We start from the raw sequence: 25681 nt of genomic DNA, 5'->3' as shown, positions 1-25681 counted from the left end.
AATGTTTGAGACGAGATGAAATGAGATGAAAATATGCTACACTTCTCGAAAGCGTAAGTTTATGTAATAAGATAATCTACTTGTTAAGATTTTTTTGTAACAAATATAATTTTCTCCTTTTTTATTTTATTGAGATGTGAATTTCTCTCTCTTTGTCTTTTATGTCTACATGTCAGATAGACTAGTTTAATTTGCTTTCAGTATTCGCGACGAGAATTCTCTTCTATAAGCAGATATCAGATTCGCAAGTATTATTTAGATGCGAAAAGAGTACATTCAAATTCGCTAATTATCCATCAACGTTCCAAATCTATTATCGGATTGACGTATTGTGTTAGCGGACATGAAGAATGTGATGAATTCTCATGAAGTGTATGTTTCGATGCCGGCGGAGCATTTATATTAATTAACTCAAAAACGAGCATTTTATTTGATCATCAAAAACAAATTAGAGATGAGCGTGAGAGGTGAGTCGCGTAACATGATCCAATTACTCATGAATTTTGCAAAAATAAACAAGCATCCATAAACATGGAATATATTAAATATTTTCGGGATGTTAATTACCTTAACGCAAATTTAAAGTCAAAGTTTTAGTACAAAGAGAGATGTATTCGATAAATTATAAACTTATAATAGTTCTTCTTGATAAATCAAATTAATGTAAAAACAATTAATGTAAAAAAATATATAACTTTTTAACAATAGTACAAATTGTAAACAAAAAAATTTTCTTGAAAAGCTACTATGTACTTTCTTTGTATCAATTGATTCGTCTCGTGATTTTGTACACAATTACGGTTTGTGTGTGTGTGTGTGTGTGTGTGTGTGTGTGTGTGTGTGTGCGTGTGTGCGCGCGCGCGCGTGCATGTGCGTATGTGTGGTGTGTGATTAGCATACAGACATTGACGGCATGAATACATGGTCGCAGTATGAACACGATACTCGCGATTATGCTAAGTCAATGTTTATCATTTACTGTTGTGTTCAATCACATTTCATAAAATCACTATTTTATATATCTATTCGATATAACTGTTATGCGACGTAAATCTTAGGCAAAATATGCACGAATTTTTTTCTGAATATAACGAATCTTTTGCATACTTGTGACTAGTCATGCATTGTTTGCACGAATTATTTCCGCGATGATCTACAACGAAATCTCTAACAATATCTACGTTAATTAATCGCTACTTACATTCGGCCGGATAGATCGGCGAAAGCTGATTAGAAAATCTGAACATCGAGTTGAGATTGAAGACACAGACACGGAGAACGTACACCGTGTGATGCAACATGTAGAGGCGTGCCTAAAATCCTCTATGTAACATTCTATGTGACACAGATTCGAGAGCACCTTTTTTGAAATAATCATGATCGCGGTGAGTCACGCATCACCGCCGTCGAGAGAGAGTTATAATTCGTTTCGTATGACAATCGGCATCATGCGAGACTATCCCAATAAAGAATCTTTTTTGCTTTTCTTTCGCTCATCTACCAAAGCGATGGTGTCTGCACGAATTTTATTCCGTTCATTTTACACTCTCTAATCTGATGGAATATAACAAAATAGTATTCAAGAGAAAAGAAGTGTTTCGTTCTTTTCAATGAAATCTATCAGATTCCTCCCGATACAATGTGATAAGATATGATATACGCAACAAATAGGGTCATGTAAGTTTCTCTCAACATCTTACATATTTTCCCGCGCAAAGACCGTAAATTTTTATCGTGCAAATATTAAACATGCGTTGCACGTTTTAAATACAAATCAGAGTCATGATGCAATGTCGCATAATCCATGTTCTTTTATGTTTTTCTTTTTTGCGCACGTATTTTCCATTTCACAATTAATAAATAATTTGAGTTTTATTATAAAACAATAATTATATTACATATACATTACGTCGTAACGACAAAATAATAACGACTGTCCAAGAAATCATTATTGCCGATTAACAATCGCACGTAATAAAAAAATTGTAATTTTACTCTCATTATTTTCTATATAAGCTTTTCTTTCAGAAAGCTAAATACAGTATAGTTAACAATGCGCGCGCGCGCGCGTGTGTGTGTGTAAAGCCAATATGGTGAATTATAACATAAAGGATATCTAAAATGTTCGATCCATGAAAAAGTTAGTGATAAAAACATGCCATGTTAGATTATTTTTCCTCCTACATTATTTTTATTATACAGTAATCTTATTAACCCGTTGCAATTTTTGAAAGCAGTTTTTAACGATTTTTTCTAATCAATGATAATGCAAAATAGAAATCTTGCATTCAAGACCGTAATATGTATAAAAAAGATATTTGTTTGCATAGCAATTCGAATCAAAATATTTGTTATTAAGATAAAGCTTTCTTAAAAAATTAATTTCAATAAAAGAGCATAAAAGCCAATTCGCAAAATGTACGTGCAAGTATGTATTAATTTCTTCTTCGTAAATATAGCAAACGTTTCGACCTTATATTAAGTCAACTTCTTACAATTTACGCTTTTGTAGACTCTAACAATAAAAATAAAATTGCAATAAGAAATACTCAAGTGTAACTTAAAATTTAAAGAAGTCTTATTAAACATATATTTTGAAAAATAAAAATTGTTTGTTAAATTACGTAAAATAAGATTATACAAACTTGTATTTATCCGAGAAACTTACTGATAAATTCAGAAACAGGAAGAATGTTTATTTGCAATTCTAGGGCAAAGTATAATCACAAGAAATTTATTTAGGCCAAACGGAAATGCCCGATTTGAATATCGCACTTGTTATACGTGCCTATTCTGTTTTAGATTTACTTTATTAATTTAATTAATTTCTTCAAATAGAAGATTTATTTAAAATTAAAAATTTGTCCCAAATGATTTATTAGACATTAATATTTATTATTACATATTTATTGATGATTGAAATTATATAGTCACATTTAAAGCTAACATCGACTGATATTATAAATAAAATATCGATTAAGCTTTCTCAGCTTCTTTTAATAATACATTCTTAATTTAATTTAATCTTTAATTTAATTTTTGTAAATCTTAACAATTTACTCTCAATTAAATATTATTAATTTAAATTTGCACATTTATAAAGTTTACAAAACTAAAGCTAATATTAAACAACTGATATTAAAAAAAAATCTTACACATCTTACGCCTCTTGTAATAAATGTTTAAGAGTTGATACAAATAATATGAAAGTTGAAAAAAAAGAATTGAAAAAAATAAATCTTTTTACATGAATAATATTTCATAATTACACAATTTTTATTTTGTATTATTATAAAAAAAAAACTTTTTTCTACTGCATAAGAAATTACAGTATTTTGTCAGTAAAAAATCGTCAGCCTCAATGTTTCATCTGCTATCTTCTTCGTGCACCTTTTTGATCACTTAACAGCTCGTTTTTACTCTAATGAGCGGCTAATTAGCAACAGTACAGGACGATCTCAAATTGCCGACGTAGTGTGCAGATCACTTGTGGATACACGAAGATTATGCATAATGCGTCAAGGAATCAATAAGATGAATGGAACCAACAATTGTTCGATGGCATAATAAATACTCTTTTGCAGCTTTTTAATATTATTTTTTTTACGATCTTGATCTCGATATATCTTTCTCAATTTTTTTCGTACTGATAAAAAAAGATAAATAGAAAAATATAATGAAAATATTAATATTTAGATCATAGATTTAATCGAATCCAATGTTACAAATCAATCTTGTGCTAACACTCACAAATAATTTTATATATTCGAAGTGGCATAAAGAAATCCCAAATCGATAGATTTGATCATGCACAATAAAATCGTTTATCAATTACATTCGGCACGGGATAACAAAATTATTCTTTAATATTAAAATATTATAAATGATATGACAATATAAATATTATAAATAATATAACAATATGTTATATTAAAACAATAATATTACGGAATAATAATAATTTATTGCGAAAATATATACTTATAAAATTTACTTAAAAAAACAAGAAAATTGTATACTGAAATACAAAAATAATATATCTAATACGAAATACGGAAATAGAATCTTCTATTATAACATCTACCAGAGAGAAAGATAAAAAATATACGTAAGTTTATCTTATGCAATTAAAATAATGTTTTATTATAATTATTAGCTATAAAAAATAATTACGAGAAATAATTTTGATATATGCAGTAACTTATTTCCTCGATCTAACTCACAAACAATACTAAACTATCTAAATATTCTTATGATTAATGACATTTACTCCTATCAACTTCTCAAATGTTACTACTGATGAAACTAATTTTGACACGAATAGTCGTATATTGTCGTATATTTTTACCACGCTAAAAGAAAAATTCATTTTCCAACCGCCAACGGGAAAAATTTCCAATCACATAAATCATGTAAATTACGAATGACAACAGTGTGAAATAAATAAATCATGTGATGAATTGTACCTACTATTCAGTCTTCCATCCCCCTCTCCTCCTCCTCTCTCTCTCTCTCTCTCTCTCTCTCTCTTTCTCTCTCTTTTTCTTTCTCTGGAGTGATATAAACCCTTGCGGACCAGATTTGTCAACCGTGATCAGCGTCATGAGTTTGTCAACGCGCGATGTCGAGTTCGCTGTTAAAATGACTCCAAGAGAGACACTTAAGCGCGATTACTGACATATCGTTGCGTACTCCGGTTTCGCAATAAAATCCATTTTAAAGTTCTCTCGTCGCAAAGTCACCCTCCGGGCACGTTTCTCTGTCCTGTCAGCGCGCACTTATGACTCGATGTATAAATATACGCACTAGCTTCTATCGATGCATGTATAGTTTATTTCACACTATGGAGAATGTAAATAATTGTAGATCAAAATAGATTTTACTTTTGTAAAGATACTTTACTCTAAAATAGATATGATAAACACACAACTAGTAGGAGCAGATTCATTTGTCGCTTTTTTTAAAAAATAATTGCTTCACTTTTGTATAATTAATTAAATGTTCATGATAAAATATTTATGTAATTATATTTCACACTTGTTGTTTATGCGCATAAAATACTTCATTGATTCGATAAATAGAAAGATAATAATTTATGTATTATAATACAATAAAACACGTTTCAATAATTTATAAATAGATTTCGACCATTGAGATACGTATTTCATTAATCCAACGCACATGAAAGCGGAGTGATAAAATTATTGAATATGTTTTATTGAAACAATTAATTCCAATGTATATAATATATGAAGTATCTAACATAAATACAGCGTACATGTGCGATCGATAGGTAAAATTTAGCGCAAACCAACAGGTTGAATAGTCACCCAATATTAAGGAATTATATTTTACTGCAACAGCGTGATATTTAAATGCATATTCTTGATATATTTTATTTAGTGACCAACATTTTATTTAGTGATTGAATATTTATTAAAGTATTATTAATGTTTTAAACGAGTGCTATTTAAACGAATTGTTTGCACACGATCAATTGATCGTGACTGTGAAAGCGTTTAATTCCACATAATCAAATAAAACAAAAAAATTCATTTTGACCCTCACAATGAGAGTTTGCTGTCCATCAAAGAAAACTGCATGAAAGCCAATTATTAGAAATATTAGAATTATTATTTATTTCATTTATTGAACCTATCTCTAAAACTCTTTTACTTATTAAACTAACTTCATTAAAGTTTACTCTGATCAAGATAAGTTTTTTATTTGTGTTAAATAATTTTTAATTGGTTATATATCTAATTTTATTTTCTTTTCAGAATATTAAAAATAAATATACAAAATAGACATATTTAAAGGGTATAATATAATTTAATTAATTTTTAATTAAAGTAAAATTTCTTAATATTGTTTAGTTAATTTGGGTTTAGAAAAATATCGAGATGGATTATCTATATTAAGATATAATAAACTAATAAACATTGTAAACTATCTTTTACCCGAACAAAAATTAAGTACAATTATTTAACTTAAAAACATTAGCTGTAATTTAAAAATTATTTGATTGCAGCAACTAAAACTAATGGGTAAATCGCCTTCAAGTACATAGCTTTATCGAAAAAGTTGTACCTACGTTCCGTTAACCACATTAATTCAACAGCGGCTCGTTAATTCCCCAATTGCATTCCAATTGGGTATGCGAGTTGATCACGCTACGTTTTGACGCGGGAACCAGAATTGACTGTCAAAAGTCGACAGGTTTTGAGATTAAACGATGACAGATCCGCAGTTTGTCACTCGAGAATGTAAGCAATCGAGGTCACAAAGTATATGCTTTAAAACCTCAAGAAACGTTCTTCTGTAAAAGACATTAAAGAAAATTTATCCAGATATAATATATACATCAGTATAATCGGGATTCAAGAAGCAAGAAGCAATTAAAAAATTTGCACAATTATATATCAAAAAGTGTAAAAATAATGTTCAAGAAGAAATGTATAGTATAATTTACTTAATAAGTGTTCCTACTTTTTATCATTATTTTATAGTAACATTATTTTATCACTATTTTATAATAACATTTTATAATAACATATAGAAAGTTTGATATATATATATATATATATATACACACTAAATATATATATATATATATATATATATATATATATACACTAAATTAATAATGTGTAATTGCATTCGTAATTCTATCAATTATTTATCAAAGCTAATAATCTGTCATCAAATGTAATAAGTGATCCATCAGATATACAGACAGTTATATTCTTTCTTTCATGTGCAAGGAAATTTACAACTCTCGAATACACTTGTGAATAGTGAAAGCGATGCAACGGGCAATTTAAGAAACGAACGGTCAGTCCCGTCGGGGTTAATTGATTCGCTGCCTTTGGACAAACGCGTGATCATGTGCAATGCTTCGCGTTGCGACATGCACTCTTCCCTCGAATTATCTTCCACCTCGCGTGACGTATGCCCACGTTTTGTTATGTGAACTTTTTAGCTGGATCCCGGTTCGCCGGCAGGGAACATCGAAACTGACGAATCGGCGAAGTGCAATTTACTGTAAAAAGTCGCATATGCACGGCCGCACGATCATGACCGTAGTAATTAACACAATCGTGTCATACAGAATTCATGCCACAAAACTAGGGGCGAGTCTCGCCAGAATTATCGATTAATCGACATAACAGGATACACGCTTGCTTCTTTTGTGCAACACAACTATAATACACAATACGATTTTCGCGGATCTTTCGACCATCTTTCTTGTAATACGTGGCCTTGACGTAGTTACGTAACACACCTCAGAGGAACTACCTCGTGATCAGTCTCGTTTTGTTCAACGACCCGATGGTTTTAGGGTCTTATTAAAATAGATCGCTATTAATATAATGAGTCGGAGAACGCATGACCGAGGTGTATGCCGCTTCCGAGAACTGATTTTGCAGTAGATATTGTAACGGCACTGACGTCGATGGTCCTTCTGAAGCTGAATTCTAATGCTCACACATACTGTGATATTGTCACGCCGCCGAAAGCGGGACATAATTTTTTCGAGAACGTTTATGAATCTCTGTGACTGACACTAAACTTCGGAGTACTTCGCTTGTTACGATTTTTCTTTATCGTTAAAAAAAAAGCGAATACATGTCGGAAATTAGTCAATGCAATGTCTGCACTTATTATAACTAAGAAATATACACGTCAAATTTATAAAAGTTATTGTCTGCAATATTTTTTCTGGGATGAAACGAAAGATTTTAGTAGTTTGATTTATTGCAACTCAAAATATTGTAAAATATAAAAAAAGAATAATTATGTTGGTAAAAGTGACCGACTTCGTTCTTGCAAAATTAATATCTCACATATATGCATAAATGATATTGCAATGAAAGAAAGTTAACGTTCTCGGATAAAAGCGCAAAGAAAATGTCGACAAAAAAAAGTTAGATACACCACAGGAGATTGTTGAGGTTTATTGCGATCCCGCGGAGCTTACTAGTTTTATCCATTATCCATATAGTGCCACAGGCACCTACCTTCAAACTCATACTCATACCAATAAATGACGAAAGATAAACACAATCGTATGTACTTGATCTTATTTACAATACTATAAAGTCCATTATATCATAATGTTTGTGTTATGAAACAATGATTTGCGTATAATATTGTTTATTAACAGTTCAAACATGAACGAGCTTCATATGTGTTTCTGATTTTAGAAGCTAAATTTCTCGACTATTTTTTATGCGTCCATACAATTTTTAATTTTCTTATTTTTAAAGATTTTTTTATTTTTTAAGATATTATATTTTACTTAATTATATTGCACAATAAATAATTTTTGGTGCAATAATTTTAAGAAATATACAGTCTATTCTTTCTGAATAAATTGCTAATTACTCAGCAAGAAATGACCATCAATTAGACGTCGAGTTGATGTTGAACTGGTATCGATATTATCGTTTCAATATCGACATCAATTCAATGGAGAATGGAAACAAAGCATCATCAAAAACAAAGCAAGCTTTCACTTTTTCCAATATAATTCTTGAACTAAACAAAAGATAGAGACAAATAATGTTTAGAATTAAAGTTTAAATATAAGCTGAGGGCTACAAAGTGACATAACAATAAAATTCTTTTTATTTTTAATTAAAAAAAATTTTTTTTATCATTTTATAATCCCCATTAATTTATCATTACACTTTAATTTTAAACATTTGTCTTTATTAGTTTAAAAGTCATATGCGAAAAGATTGCATCTTTTTACTTTTAAGTTCGAAAATCATATCTTTAAGAGTAAACGCATACTATATTATTTATGTATTAAATTACTCTACATATTTACAAAAGTTCATTCAAATCGAAGATTTCGGGTTTAACGATGTTTCCTTGTATGTAAAAACTGGTATGATACATTAACAATATTTTTCACGTAAAGGCTTCATACAGCTGGGCACGCTATTGATAAATGTGGAAAGGATGTATCTGTTTTTGATGGTGATCCATGTTTTGCTCATTAATAAAGGAGTGGATGCCGAAACGTTTACTTTAGGATACATCACCGGATCAAAACGACGTGATAATGATCTTGAATATCAACGTCCCGGCCTTCGGATATCCGGTGCTCTCACTCTCGCCGTGGAGGAGGTAAATAATCGTTTTTACCGTTCGGCGTTCTCTCACTCTCCCTAATGTTTTAAATACGAATAACTGCGATTAGAATTGCGGAAATGGATAATTAAATTTAGCAATTTAATTCACATGGAAATATGATTATCTAATTGAATGTCAATTAAGCGAAATTAGAATAACTTACAGTTACCATAAAATAACACTTCCGGTTTATTCTTGTTGAATCTTATATCATTATCATTAATTAATTGAAACATATTGAAACAGCTTCAAAAGAGCTCTTTGAAATTAGGGAAGAAAATGGCGAGAAATTTAAAAAGATTTTTCGCGAAATAATTCATAAGATGATTTGCTTCCAATTACGACAGAACATATTACTGCGGAATATTTTTACACAAGCATTGAATAAAGTTAACTATTTTCTACTACTCCTTTTAATTTTTCTATTTTAAATGTTCTTCTTGAAAATAGTATTGCTTAAAATGCAGGTAAACGCCGGGGAACTTAATAGACGCGGACATAAGTTGGACTTTTTCGTTGCCGAAACTTATGGTAATGAAGAAATGAGCATTTTGATGACGGCGGATTTGTGGAAAAAAAACGTTTCCGCATATATCGGTCCTCAAGAAACTTGCATCCATGAAGCCAAAATGGCAGCTGCATTCAACATTTTAATGATATCATATGTATAATCAAATCTTATATTATTAATTTTAATACTTCTTACTACTTGATAGCATGTATATAATTGGATAAAAGTGAAAGCTTTCACTGACAAATATCACATTTTCCAGTTTTGCACGCATAACGAAACGTCGAATAAAAAGGAATTTCCAACGTTTGCGAGAACAAGGCCACCAGATAGTCAAATTGCAAAATCCGTGGTTTCAGTACTGATGGCTTTCAATTGGACCAAAGTGGGTGATACTCTGTAGTTCACTTTGATAAGCGCATGTTTCTAATAATATTAATGTAAAATTAAATTAAAAATTGCTTTATCTATATATGTATATTTTTTTTTGTAAACATTTTATTTATCACAGGTAACATTTTTATATATGAATTCAACAATGTTCGAGTTCAATAAGATGTCTACGGTTGCGACTACAATTCTAATGTCTTTCGAAGCAGCTGGAATTGCTGTAAATTATTGTCTTTCGTGGAACGAACCTTATCATGTAACCCACATGAAAAATCCTTTCCACGAACTCGTTAGACAAACGTATCGAGGTACGCGAAGTAAGTAACAAGAATGTTTATTTCCAAACAACAATTTCTGTATTACTATCACATTTATCAAAATAAAATCGTAATTTTACTAACTCGTATAATGCATTTTTATCATCGACAATTCTTTTTGAAGCATATGGGCCAGACTTTTAAGATTAATCTTCTTTTCGTTTTTTATTTAAAAGTTCAGTTCCACGAAAAACGTGTATTTTTTACCAATCAAATGGCGCGATTTAAAATAGACTACCCGCATTTCGATACCTTGATAAATGTCGCAATACGAAACTTGCATAAAACAACCCGCATACCAGGGACCCGGACCGAAAGATTATTTTTCGATTCGGTTCCGGTCACGGTTTAATAAAATATCAAATAAATTTTCTAGTTTCAATTCCGGTTTTTTTTTATCAGTAACAAAAACGTAAAAATTACGGTTTTTAACGGTTTTTTCGGTTTTATTTATTTGCTTTATTTTATTTATTCTTTAAATTTGTTTTATTAAAAAGAAAGAGGAGGAGGAGGAGAAGAGAGAGAGAGAGAGAGAGAGAGAGAGAGAGAGAGAGAGAGAGAGAGAGAGAGAGAGAGAGCGTGTTCATCCGTTCAATCTAGAGCTTAGTCAAAAAAAGGCGTCAATGGATCTGAATAAAAATTAACATTATATTAACATTATATTTCTCTCAGTTCTTTCTTACAACTTATTTGATTCTTATGGATAAATCTCACTTATTACATAAAGTCCACATATATGTTTTTGAATTTCATGACTAGAATAAATTCTTGCAATATATTGATGAGGAAGATCTAAATAAAAGAAATGCTAGTATCTTAAAAAAGTTTACATTAAATATGTCTCGCGATTCCGCCAGATTTCTTATATCGAAATGTTGGAGGTATTTACATTCCGGTTATTAAGAGAGCTGGCGATAGTAATACTGGATTGAACATTGGTGATTTGAAGAAATAGGCAGAACAAAGATTAAGAACAAGGATAAAGATTAAAAATAAGAAAAAATAATCTAAATATACTGAAAAAAGAACCGAAAAAGTACTGAAAAAAATCATAAAATTTTACCAGTTCGGTTATGGTTTCGGTATTATAAACTATACAAAATTTGGGTATGGTTTCGATTTCGGTTCACTAAAAAAAAAAGTTCCGAAACGGTTTTCGATTCCGAATTTCGGTTTGGTCCCTGCATATTACAAGGACAAATGTCTCAGACTTGTGAACAGATATTGCATGCCATTCATTTCATTAGTCACGCATAATCTGTTTAGACATATTAAATTAAAAAACTGAATTCTAAAAATAAACGCTTAAATGTAACCGGTTATTAGTTACATTAGTCTCTTTAGACATATAAATTAAAAAACTGAATTCTAAAAATAAACGTTTAAATGTAACTGGTTTAGCAATCACGATTTGAAAAAGCGAACACGACAGACTAACAACCGGAAAAAGAAATTCTAATTATCGCACGATTGTAAATTATGTTCTAGTTTACTTGATACTTGGACATTATTATGAACACATCGGTCTCTTGATGGCTCTGGACAAAATGAATCTCTTGGAAAAAGGTATAAATTTGCTGTAGAATAATCAGGAAAACTGTGGAAACTGTGAAGAGTAACTGTCATTAGTTAAATAATAGACGATAGCATCACAATGATCATATGAGAATTGTGGAATCTATATAATAATGTATTTTGTTTTCATCGGGATAATCCAAGTAAACAAAAATAAAATAATTGAGAAATGTGTTATATTTTTTATTAACTTACTTTCATTGATACTAATTAACAGTATTTTTAAGTAAATATAAATATCACAAGACATATACATATAATATATATACAAAAGATATATATAAGATATATAAGAGAAATGTGACATATCTTGACATGGAAACAGCGCATGATACTCGTATATACATATATTCACTGTTAAGACAATGGAGCACTGAGTTTGAAAATAAAATCGAATTAATTATTTTTAACGTTACTCCGTCGTGAATTTTTTATAATTAATTTCCAGAAAATAAATTTTCAAAATCTGACTAACAAATTAAGAAATAAATAATAACAAACAATTATTAATTCTTTCAATACAAAATAGTTTATAAACATCCTATATATATAAAGTTTCATATATAATATATATAATTTTTTGTATAATTTTAATTTTCAACTTATACTTTATTAATTTTATAACTATTTTTCACTCTCGCGCACGCGCGTATCGTTCACCTTATCTAAATAATACTATTTTTAATTATTTCATATTGTAGGCGAATATTTTGTCGTTGGTATTGACATTGAGTTTTACGATGAGAAGCATCCGAATAAATATCTGAAAGGGCTATTACAAAAAAACATGGATTTTTCAATAATACGAGCATATCGAAGTTATTTCAGCATTGTTGCCTCTGCCCCAATCAATTATATGAATTTCACTCGACTGGTTAACAAGTACAGACAGAAGCCACCATTCAATTTTACGAACCCATCAGCAAACGTCGGAGGAATAGTTCAGGTGACTACCAGAGATGATAAAAATTTTGCAGAAACATATCCCTGAATTTGGAGATTTTAATAATACAAAATTAGAATTTTGATTTTTGTTTGACTTTCACCTCCTTTCATTTTTGCAATATATTTTAGAAAGATGATTCAATCTTGTTTGCAAATTTTCCTTCTTATAAGTAGCAGAATACATTGTATTGTCAATAATACAGAATATTGTAAAAAATGTTTTTATTTTAAATTATCTTCTGAGAATTTTCCAAGAGTGATTCATTAACAAAAAAGCTATTCGTTTTCACTATAAAAATTAAAAAAATTAACATTACAACATTTTATACTAACTCGTATATGTTACAGCGCAATTAAAACGCGGAGCGCGTTCATTTATCTATAATCATTCACATATCAACGTGATGTACTTTGAAATTATGAATATCAATAGGATAGATATCGTGACTTGGATTATATGAATTGATGAGTTGTCTTCAGCAAAAAGAAATGATAATGATAGAGCGAACGATTGTGATAATTTTGTAAATACTTGCATATTGAACAGATTAATATTTATAATTTTAAAATACAACACGTTAGTATGTGAATGATTACGGGTAATTAAGTGCGCACTCCGCGTTTTAATTGCACTATAACATACGATTAGTATAAAACGTAATGTTAATAGGCCTTTCCGCTAAAATCACCCCCAATCCCAAAGCATAATTTATATTATAACATATAATATGTAGATAGTGCCGGAGACAGCGTATCTATATGATGCAGTACATTTATATGAAAGGTCGCTGCTGCGTGCACTAAAGAATAATATAAATCCATGGAATGGGAAAGAAATGTTATCGACATTGCGTGGAATACATTATCAAAGTGCAATGGGGTATGTATATGAAAAAACATGAAATAAAGGCATGAGAACGATCGTTTGTCATATTTAACATTTTTTTTGTAACATTTTTATTATATGGTATGCAAATCAAATGCTTCACAAGGAGAGAACATCACTTGCGGTAGTTTTTCGCCAAAAAAATCAATTGAAAATGGTAGAGAGAGAGAGAGAGAGAGAGAGAGAGAGAAGAGAGGAGGGCAGGGAAGCTTTCACGCGAATTTCAATTATTTTTGATAAAATAATTACTGTACATGCCGTAAAGAGATCGTTAAAGAAGCTAAATTATTTATCATTCGCGATCGCCGCGTTAAGAAGACTTAGTGATTCGGTGTTTAAAGCTTTATTTTTATACATCCCTTTCAACAGGTGAGACTGCATCGGGAAAAAAAATTCATCCGATTAAATATAAATAAAATATTCTGTACTTTATAAAAGCAATTGTCCCGAGAAATGTTTTCAATCGTTCATCATCGTTCCGAGAGATGTTTCAATCATTCATGCAACAGGCTTTTGCATTGAACTTTTGTTATGAGGATTTGAAATTGTTTTGTACATGCCTGATTTTTTGTGTATCACGTATTGCATCAATATATTGATAGTATGTCAAGCTGCCTTCTCTGGCAGGAATGCGTGATCAATCGGTTATATTTATAAAATTGATACATTTTGTAAATCTAATGCTTACTAGAGAAAGCAGCCTGATATATTGACCAATGTGTTGATACAACATGCATATCAAATAAAAAAATAATTCTTAAATAAAAGTGGTTATAATTTTAAAAATTAGACAAGGAACATAAAAAACCACAGCACAGGTTGTCGGTTGTGATATTCATGGATTTAATATAGCCTATAAACCTATGAATACAATGAACAAATTTATTAAGACGGGAAAAGATTCTCTTTCCAAGTATGAAAAAAGCGGATTAGTCTACAAAATAAACTGTCAAAACTGCGGATCATCATACGTGGGCCAAATAAAACGAAAGTTAAAAACTCGGATAAGGGAACATAAAGGGATGTAAGGAAACCGTCTTCTGAGATCTCCGTTGTTTCGCGTCATCGTCTTAGCAGGATGCATGACTTGGATTGGGAGAATATAGAAATTTTAGACACAGAACAATCTTTGATTAAAAGAAGAATTTCGGAAATGATATAATACATATAAAAAAACAAACAAGAGATATTAATAAGAAAAGTGACACGGAAGGTTTGCCTGATATTTATCTTCCTTTTCTTAGGTAGGTTCTCCTTTTCTTTCAATAATTGTTCTGGAACTTTCGAGAGTTTTGACTCGGTATATAAATAGTGGTACATGTTATGACTAGTAACAACACACAATGTCACGACTAAATTTTAAGTGTGCGAAAGTGATATTTGAGATCCACCGCTTAATTTTTTGGCTGTAAAACAGGTAACGCGTCTATGCTTTATGTTTCGAGTATAAGAGATTAACGATATACAATTTTGTTCTGATTAGAATCTGGAAATTCTTATTCTACATTGTCCGGATATGAAAACTGGCGTTGTAAGATTACCGTACGATGCATCTTCACACAAATAAGAACACTTTTATTTTATTTTAACAACCGACTGTATTTAACTCAATTAAATGTAAATTTGTGTCTTAAGAAGATTTTTAATTACTGAAGATGGCCAGATTGTGGCCGAAACGTTTAATTGTTTATTGATATGTTGTATTGATAAACGCTTAAAAAATTTTTTTTTCATTGATGTAAGTTTGATTATCACAACCGACAACTTGTGCTGTGGTTTTTTATGTTCCTTGTTTTCTAATATTTAAAAAAATAATTATTATTCCTTTTATTATAGCGTGTTGCAAGCGTTGCGGTCCAATCAGAGTTGAATTAACTTGATGTTGACTGTAACGCTTGTGACGCTGCGATGCAACTAATGTAGAACCAGCTTTAAACGAAACTCGCATATGTGTGCAAAGAAAATTTATAATAAATATTAAACAAATTAGTATTATTAATTAACATCTCAATATATTTTATAATTGAAATCATATCGTTAACACTAAATTTTTTTAATAATACAATTACAAATAAATATTAGAATTAACTTGTAATGTACTGCTATTCTATCTAATTAATCAAAATTAAATCGAACGAATTTGTACGACCTTCTATAGATACATGGTATACATGGATGAAAATGGAGACGCCGAAGGTAATTACACATTGATTGCATTGGATAATCGACCTGTGAAAGGCTACGGTCTTTATCCAATTGGATATTTCATTGGAAAGGAGCAAGGCACAAATTTACCAGTAAGTAAACTACAAATCGTTAACGCAACATTTTACCTTTTATTTGAAACGAAAAAAATATTTATTATATTAATTTTATATTAACTAATTATTAACTAATTATGTTGCCACAAAAGTTTAATATTATCAAATGTATAGATAATTACCATATTTTGATGTAATGTAAAATATATTCTACTTTAATAATTAAATTACAAATTTTTAAGAAATAACTTATTTTTAATTTTAAAGAATATTATTTTTAATTTGCAAAAAATTTGAAAACAAGAAAAAGCATGTGTGTGATCGATCTTTTTTCATATGGAAATTGTCGAACATAAATAACGCTTCATTATATCTATATTATAAATTATTTCAAATTATTTTCTTGTTCAACTTCCAATAACAAAATGTTTAGAAGCTTCAGTTAAATAAAAAAATACAATGGCTCGGAAATGGACCACCGATTGCAGAGCCTTATTGTGGATACTATGGCGAAAAATGTTACTGTGAGTATAATAAAAATTAAGGCAATATTAAATAATGGGAGAGCGGGGGTTGGATAATCAAGATTCGGATAATCGATATATTACAGCAATATTGCAACAATATCATTTTGAAAAATTGCAACATTGTAGCTACATTCCTATATGTCCGCAAAAATTAAATATTGTTGCAATATTCTTCAATATTGCTGTAGAGGGAGATTCTACTTTATTGTATTAATAACTTAATAATAATAATGAATTATTATTATTAATAATTATATTATTTATAACTATTATTAATAATTTATAAATATATGCTGTATTTTTATCGTGAAGAGTGATATAAATATTTTCTATTATAATACATTTTATTATTTTTATATACAAATATAATTTTTAAAAAATATGCTAATGTTATATAATGTTTTTAATAAATAATTAATACGATACTTGAATCAGTAAATTATATAACAGCTCTTAATAATGAATTGATGTTTGTTTATAGCTCATACTGGCAAAATTATAGGAGGCATTCTTGGCGCATTGTTGTTTATTATTACAGTGATTATCTTAATTTTTTATAAAAATTGGAAATACGAGCAAGAGATAGATAGTTTGCTTTGGAAAATTAACTACAAAGACATTGAGATCAAGGAGTACACAGAAAAGCGAACTAGTCAAGTGTCGCTAAATTCTAATTCAGATGCAGATTTTCGATATTCAACGATTTATACACAAATTGGACTGTATAAAGGACAAATTTTCGCTGTTAAAAAAATCAGAAAAAAATCGATTGAGATCACGGAAAAGATGAAAAGAGAACTAAAAGTGGTAATGTTTGTAACGTCAAAAATTTTAATTTAAAATTTGAAATTACAATATAACAATTATTATTAAGCAATTATAAGACTTATTTGCTATTAAAAGAATGTATTTTCAGATGCGCGACATTAGACACGATAACTTGAATTCCTTTATTGGTGCTTGTATCGAACCACCTAACATATGTGTCATCGTCGAATATTGTGCACGTGGTAGTCTCAAAGTCAGTAATTTTACAAAATATTACTTGCATTGTATATATTTATTGATTAAATTTCCGTTAATAACGCAATGTTTTTCAGGACATATTGGAGAATGAGGATCTGCATCTCGATAATATGGTCATTTCGTCTCTTGTCGGCGACATTATTAGAGTAAGTTTCATTTTAAATTTTGTTTTTATAAAATTTATATTTTCTTCTTCTTAAAGTTTATTTAATTAAGATAGTACACTCACGATAATATCATCCAAAAATTTCATCATGAACTCGGTGATGATACTCCCATTTCAGAACCACTTCGATCAACTCCGATCAACTTTAATCGATAATTGAAATTGATCGCATTTGTCAATGATATATGTGATTGGCAAATTCTAATGAACTAATTAAATGGCAAACGTTTTTAATTTACAATCACCATCCAAATATTTTTCTTGATTAAATGATACGTTGAAACAAAATTTTTGCATTTTTTTCACAGTCCTATTTTCCAAACTAAATCGTAAAAAATTATAACATTTTTTCACAATATTTTTTTCTCCATGCTCGTTTTTTTAATATATCATTGCTAGTTTAGGCAATAAAATAATAAAAATTAAACGCGATTTTCATGAACTTTACATAGGCGATAATATTTTCAATTCGCGCGAGTGTACTACCTTAATAAAATATACTATGTTCATTTTAAGAGATGATTTTTTTCCGTACAGCATCAGACTATTGAATGCAATGTAACATGAAAAAAAAAGTTTATGACTAGAGAAAATGTCACAAATTTCAAAATTGTTTTTTATTTTATGTTATATTACATTTAAAAATAATTAAAAAGAAAAGCTAATAAAAATCGAGCGCAGTTCTTGATGCTCAAAAATAAAATAACCAACACAATTTATTAATAAAAGTACATAATTTGAACGTTTCGGCTCAATTACGAGCCATTTAGGCATTGTTCAATCACATCGAAGTCAATGTTGTGTCAAAGTTTCTCCCGTATTATATGTGATTCGGACTGTCCGTTATTGATTCAAAATGTTTATACGTTCATATATGCTCGTTTCATATTCGCACGGAAAACACACATAACACATTAGTCACACCGAAATAAATATGCACAAATGTATAATGAGAACTAAAACTTTATTGAGAAAATGACAAAAGTGTTAAAAACTCAGAGCAGTAACTAAACAAACACGTCATTAGAGAAAAGATCTTCTGTCTTCCTGGCAATCGCTAATGTGATGAACTCGGATCATAGTACGGAAGAGACTTGACTAGAACCTTATCCCGGATCTACAATAGAGTTTTAAACCTTAAGCCATAAGAAATGAACGAATCATAATCGATTATTCTTCTCAAATTCGACTGTAATTGATCAATTTCTTATGACTTAAGGCTTAAAACACCTGTAGATCCAAATGGTCTAGATACATGCTAAGTAACAGTGACGAGAATAGAGCGATAGGAATACTTATATACAAATAAGCGATATAAACTTCAGTCAATAATATATTAAAAAATAATCTTATATTCTCCATCGCATGTGACAAAAACGATCCAGTATCTTCAAGTTAAATAAGTGTCAGTTAATCGGTTCATAAACCAAATATACAATGGACTATTATAACATTCTAATATCCGTTTCCACCAATGTAGATAGATTAATTTTAATCACAGTCCAACTTACTCTTCATGTTTTTTTAATCTTTAGAAAAAGACAAAGAATAAGTTGAACTGAGATTAAAGTCAATCTATATTGGTAAAAATGAGCATAAAAGGGATTACACAACAGTTTATAATTTATTCGGCTTGTAAACCAGCTGCGACTGCTTATATTTAACTTGAAAATCCAAGACCGCTTCTATTATGCACAAAATGAAAAATGTAAGATTACTTTTTATTATATTTTAAGATTGAAGATAAGTTAAATTCAAGCCAAAACGTACAAATTATGTATCTTTAACTGTTAATTGTTAACTGTTGATTGGACGGTAGCCATTCTGTCTAATCATCTAGGGTATGATCTATCTGCATGAATCGGTAATTAAATATCACGGATCACTGAGTCCTTCCAATTGTCTTGTGGATTCACGATGGGTCGTAAAATTAACGGATTTTGGCCTGAATGAATTTAAACGAAATGAGGAATGCGATTCTAACGTCATAAAAACACTCCATGGTAAGCTGAAAGAAATTTTTACATCCGATTCGATAATTATATTAGGTGTTGGAATTAATTCGTAGCGTTTTTTAATGAAAGAATGTTATTTATTTCACATGAGCATTAAAAAATACATTAATGAAAGTACTTCCCATCTCTTGTAAAACGCTACGAATTAATTCCAACACCTAATACTTTCGAATTTTTATAATTTTAACTGTTACTAAATTCTTCTTCTTTTATAATCTTTTTTAATTTGTCAATTAAGAATTGTACAAAATGAAAGAAATCGATTCAATATCCGCTATAATGATTACGAAAAAAGTCTATATAGAGGAGTATTATGCCGAATATGAGTATCACTCAAATAATATTTTTAATTATATTTTCCATTTGATATGATATGGTTCCATTGGTACTGATTTGTAAATAAATATTAAAAATTATTGTTTTGTCTCAAACACTTGTTACTACATTTGAGCGGCAGTCGCTGCTGCGTGCTCAGACATGTTTATAACAAGTGCTTAGACACATTTTATCTTGTTTGGTAACAAAATAAAAAATATTTTTGACATACTTAATCTTATCAATTTTATATAGTATAAAAATAAAAATAAAAATCACAAAAATGAATAATCACAATTCTCCTTCTTAGAATTAAATAAGATCGACTTATTATTGTCTTCAGATAATAAGACAAGAGTATTATAAATATAAGTATTATATATTCTTGCATTAGTATAAATCTTTATATGTTATAACGCATGATGCTATTGTTATATATTTGATACAAAATACCGATATTCAAGATCATTTTATTTCAGATTTAAGATTTTTACATTTAAGAGTAAAATATTCTTCTGTTAACAATAAATATGATTGTTTCTATATCAATCTTATTTTATAATAGATCAAAGAGTAAAGACTGCCGCACAATTTTTTTATAACCATAAAACATACCATAAAAATTAACTAATTATAATCAAGAATTATCAAAAGTTTTCTCAGCTGTGATTGGCTTATTCTTACAGTACGTTTTACAATTGTAACAAAAAGTATGTGCGGCAATCCTAATCAATCTTAACAACGTTGGATTCTAAAATCATTTGGGAATGTTACCTATTAATGCATGCATTTATACTTTGCGTAAAACGTAACTCATTATTCAACATTACCATTATTTGTTATTAATTTTAAAAATTAATGAATCGTTACTTTCTAAGCAATAATTTATTACTTTTTTCGTTACATTTTGTAATGTTAAAATGAAACAGATTTTAAGATTATTATTTAATAAACAATATTAATTATAATAATCAATATTAAAACTTTAAATTCTAAGCTTTATATTCTAGTCTTTAAATTCTAGTCTTTATATAGCAATTTTTTTACATTTTTTATATCAAACTTACCTAATAAATCTTTTAAATTCTGTATATTAATATCAGTGATAGATTAACATATAGACAAAGCACTTGCCTAAGGTAGCAAATTTGAAGGGGCGGCAAATTTTTCAAGACAGAAAATTTTCATACAGTTGAGATAAATTTTTAATTTATTAATCTAATGTTTTTGCACGAGTTACACCGAACATATTTTATCACTGATATCAGAAACGATATTTTAAATATGCAGTTAAAAATGTATTATATTTATATTACACTTATTAAGGATTATTGAATGTTTTTACTAGATAATGCAGGGGTATATCATTTTTTATCCCTTTCCTTTTTATCAAATTTATAAATTAATAAAGGCACCTAGGTAATGTTGGTACCTAGGGATGGCAAAATGTTTAATCCGTCATTGATTAATATTTGAAGTAAAAAAACAATTATTACTGAAAAAAGTAACAAAAACAATAATACCGTACAAGCATCTTATCCAAGCTTACAGCTTGACAGCTCTGTAAGCTTGGATAGAATGCAGCTTAAGCAATCGATATGGATTTTGCAAATCTCCCCTATAATTAATTCTCTTTCATGTAGGATTGCTATACAAAGCACCTGAATTATTACGCTGTACTTCTCCCTGGGAGCTAAATGTTCGTGATTTGCAAAGAGGGGATGTATATTCATTCGCCATAGTTTTATACGAATTACAAGGACGACATGGACCATTCGGTATCACTGATTTATCAGCAGATAAAATATTAAAAAGAATAGAAAACCCATATTATGAAGTATCACCGTTTAGGTAAGCTACTATAAATATAATTGTAAAAAATATATAATTTTATAATTTTTATTAAAAAATTTGAAGAAATGTTCTTTTTTTCTCACAAAATAATGATAGACCACCATTGGATCAATTGGATAATACGTTCGATTTCATTCGTAAATGTTTGCTCGAGTGCTGGTCAGAAAATCCGGAGCTCCGTCCAGATTTTAAAATGATAAGATACAAGTTGAGACCGCTACGAAATGGCATGTGAGTTTTCTTTATAATATTATATATTTGTTAATATCACAATATATACACAAAATACACGCGCGCGCGTGTATGTATGTATGTATGTGTATGTGTGTGTGTGTGTGTGTGTGTGTGTGTGTGTGTGTGTGTGTGTGTGTGTGTGTGTGTGTGTGTATTGGATTAATAAAATATTATTTTGTGTATATTCCATGATACGGATTAATTATCATATACATATATATGTGTGTGTGTGTATGTATAATTAATCCGTATCATGAAAAGCAATATTTTCAAGAATTTATTAAATCTATTTTTTACTTAATCGCGTTCGCTTATGTTTTCTTTTCAGGAAAGCGAATATTTTCGACAATATGATGGCAATGATGGAAAAATATGCAAATAATCTTGAAGCACTTGTTGACGAACGGACGGATCAATTAACTAAAGAAAAAAAGAAAACAGATGCATTACTATACGAAATATTACCACGTTACGTAGCCGAACAACTAAAAATGGGACATAAAGTAGAGGCTGAAAGTTTCGACTGCGTTACCATTTATTTCAGTGACATAGTTGGTTTTACGTCCATGTCTGCGGAAAGCACGCCGTTAGAAGTAATTTATATATAATCATAAACATATTATTATTGATTGCTATAAACTCGTTTATTTTTCCTATTAAGAATATGTGTTTATATATATATATATATATATATATTCTATGTATATTCGCATGTACATGGAATATATAGCTACATATCCCACTTTTTTCTTGCAGATTGTTGACTTTCTCAATGATTTATACACATGCTTCGACTCGACGATAGAAAACTATGATGTTTATAAGGTCGAGACCATCGGGGATGCTTATATGGTGGTGAGTATTACGAAAGCAAAATTGCTTACGGCAATTATTTAAAATATAACTTTGTAGTGATCAAGAAAATTGTATTAAAAAACCTATCAAATAACTCTGTCATTTAATGTCTCAGTCGAATTTTTTCCTAGGTAAGCGGTTTACCGATAAGAAATGATATTCAGCATGCTAGTGAAATAGCGAGCATGTCGTTGTGTCTTTTAAATGCCATTAAACAATTTACCATTCGTCACAGACCATTTGATAAACTACAACTTCGCATAGGAATACATTCCGGTACGTTTTAGCGAATAGAGCTAGAAAGCGAATAGAATGTCTAATAGCAATTAGTAATAATAATTTTATGATAGGTCCAGTATGCGCTGGCGTCGTTGGATTGAAAATGCCACGATACTGTTTATTCGGTGATACAGTGAACACTGCTAGTCGTATGGAATCCACAGGATTACGTGAGTATTATTCAAAAATATTTTTTATCGTACATTTAACAAAATAAATGTAAATATATAAACATGTCACAAATAACTGAAATTGTAAAACCTTATATTATATATACACGTATATATATAAAATTCGCGCCCGCGAAGCACAAACATGATACTTTATGCTAAAACAAATAACTTTTTCCTTTAATAATATTGTGTCCGATAAATAATTTTTGCGCTTATTTGTTAACTTCAACCTACTTTATTTGCAAAAACTACTTGTCAATTTTGCAAAAAAAAAATTGTTTCTTTTAGCATAAAATATCACGTCTTGTACTTCGCGGGCGCGAATTTTGAAACACGCTGTATATAATAGCTTCAATTTTTAATTCTTGTCTACATAATATAGAGATTATTAAAAAAAACATATCATACTTCTTAATACACACAAATTTGATATGCGTTTTCGCAGCGCTCAAAATTCAATGCAGCTGTGAGACGAAGCAGCTGTTAGATCAGCTAGGAGGATTTAATCTTATCGAGCGAGGGGTGATTTCCATGAAAGGGAAAGGCGACCGTTTAACATATTGGTTAATCGGAGAAGATCCGTTATTATGTAGCAAACGTAGCAAAGAAAGAGCAAGTAAACAAAGCGGTAAAAAAATCAACGTGGCAAATGCTTTAGTTCCTCGAAGTTCTCTAAAGAACAAATCTCTCGTCAGAACAACTTTCACGAGATGTTCCAGCGATTCTCCGAAACGCTTGCGATTTACCAGTTCAGATCAGCTTAATCAAAAAGATTCCAGGGTGAGTCAATCAGAATCGATAGCCGACAACAGCAAAACGAAGATTTCATGCGTGTTACAATCGTCTCGTATGGAAAACTGGCAATCCTCCAGCAATTCGTGTCCCTGTGTTAAGAAGCTCTACGATCAGGAAACCCAAGAACTGATAAACGAATCGTCGTCGACCATCAAGAATGTATCGCTGCTTCGAGCCAGATTGATCCACAATAACAACAGTCTTATATGTTCTGAAGCCAAAAGTTTCCGCTTCAATTCACCCGACATACTCCTTACTTGTAAATCAGTACCCAACAGCCCCAAGTATAGCAAAGGATATCTGAGCATTCAAAAGAGAGTGGTGAAGTCGTATGAAAAAATCAATGAGCGCGATGTGACACCACTAATTTATGATCCAGGTGGTTCAGAGATTTAAAATCACCACAAACAATAGTAAATATAATAACAAAATTTATCAAGAATTTTAATATTATGTGCTTCATGTATAGGAATATATTTGTAGAATTAACTTTTGACAATCAAGAACGTACACTGGACACATAAAAAAACAATATAATTCATAATTTATCTATCATAATTTAATACCAATTGATATACTTTAACTATTATAGATTTCTCATTTACAGCATATACGATGTACCAAAGCGCATTGTACGTACAAACATTACACATAGATATCAGTGTATTTAGTTAAAACAGAACAATGATATATGTGCGTGCGTGCGTGCGTGCGTGCGTGCGTGCGTGCGTGCGTGCGTGCGTGCGTGCGTGCGTGCGTGCGTGCGTGCGTGCGTGCGTGCGTGCGTGCGTGCGTGCGTGCGTGCGTGCGCGTGTGTGTGTGTATGTGTGTGTGTATATCTTGCTCTTCCAACGCGTAACGATAATATATTCTCTACGTTACAATTATAAAAGGCTCGTGGTTCTAAATAAATATCTAGTCAATGCTATTCTAATATAAGTATGTTTGGTCTCTGACAACTCTCATATAATTGCCAAACATTATATGTAAAAACAGATTAATTTTTTAACGTTATACAAAAAGAATCAACAAATCGTTAGTAATCAAGAAGAGAAAAGTATTATTTTTAAATGTTTTTCTACTAATTTTCCAGTATAAGATACTATTTAATAAATATTCATTTACTTTCAGGAAAAGATTTATTTTCATATATATGCAACGTCTTTCTTTCTGTTTCATTTTATACTTCTCTTCAGAAAACATCAAGAAAATGTTAAATTAAAATATACATTCGTAAAAAATAAAGAGAAATATCACTATATTTTATTGTTGCAGAAATGATTTTCAAAAGTTAAATAATAAATAAAAACACGGACAATTAAGAACCTAAATTCGCACTAATTGGAGCGATTATATCAACATATATTTCTCAGTACATATTAGGTGTTGGAATTAATTCGTAGCGTTTTACAA

General features: G+C 29.8%; 2 protein-coding genes across 15 annotated transcripts in view; one reads left to right on the top strand and one right to left on the bottom strand.

Annotated features, from left to right (window-relative positions):
* LOC105146324 (uncharacterized) overlaps positions 1-25681 on the bottom strand; it is a 104738-nt gene that overhangs the window by 26645 nt on the left and 52412 nt on the right. The window lies entirely within an intron of this gene.
* On the top strand, positions 340-25301 carry LOC105146325 (guanylate cyclase 32E). The gene is made up of 21 exons (XM_011056494.2): positions 340-467; positions 8930-9138; positions 9612-9809; positions 9918-10040; positions 10167-10362; positions 11851-11928; positions 12639-12883; positions 13617-13762; positions 15927-16065; positions 16463-16553; positions 17038-17363; positions 17473-17577; positions 17657-17728; positions 19589-19751; positions 21722-21929; positions 22029-22163; positions 22495-22759; positions 22923-23021; positions 23153-23297; positions 23372-23470; positions 23919-25301. The coding sequence occupies exons 1-21, from the start codon at positions 455-457 to the stop codon at positions 24662-24664; spliced, it is 3801 nt and encodes a 1266-aa protein (XP_011054796.2). The 5' UTR covers positions 340-454; the 3' UTR covers positions 24665-25301.

Source organism: Acromyrmex echinatior, chromosome 3 (genome assembly GCF_024713525.1).
Source record: "Acromyrmex echinatior isolate Ae372 chromosome 3, ASM2471352v2, whole genome shotgun sequence".
Taxonomy (NCBI): domain Eukaryota; kingdom Metazoa; phylum Arthropoda; class Insecta; order Hymenoptera; family Formicidae; genus Acromyrmex; species Acromyrmex echinatior.
Note: the sequence above shows the minus strand (reverse complement) of the source record. Positions and strands in the feature narration are given on the sequence as shown.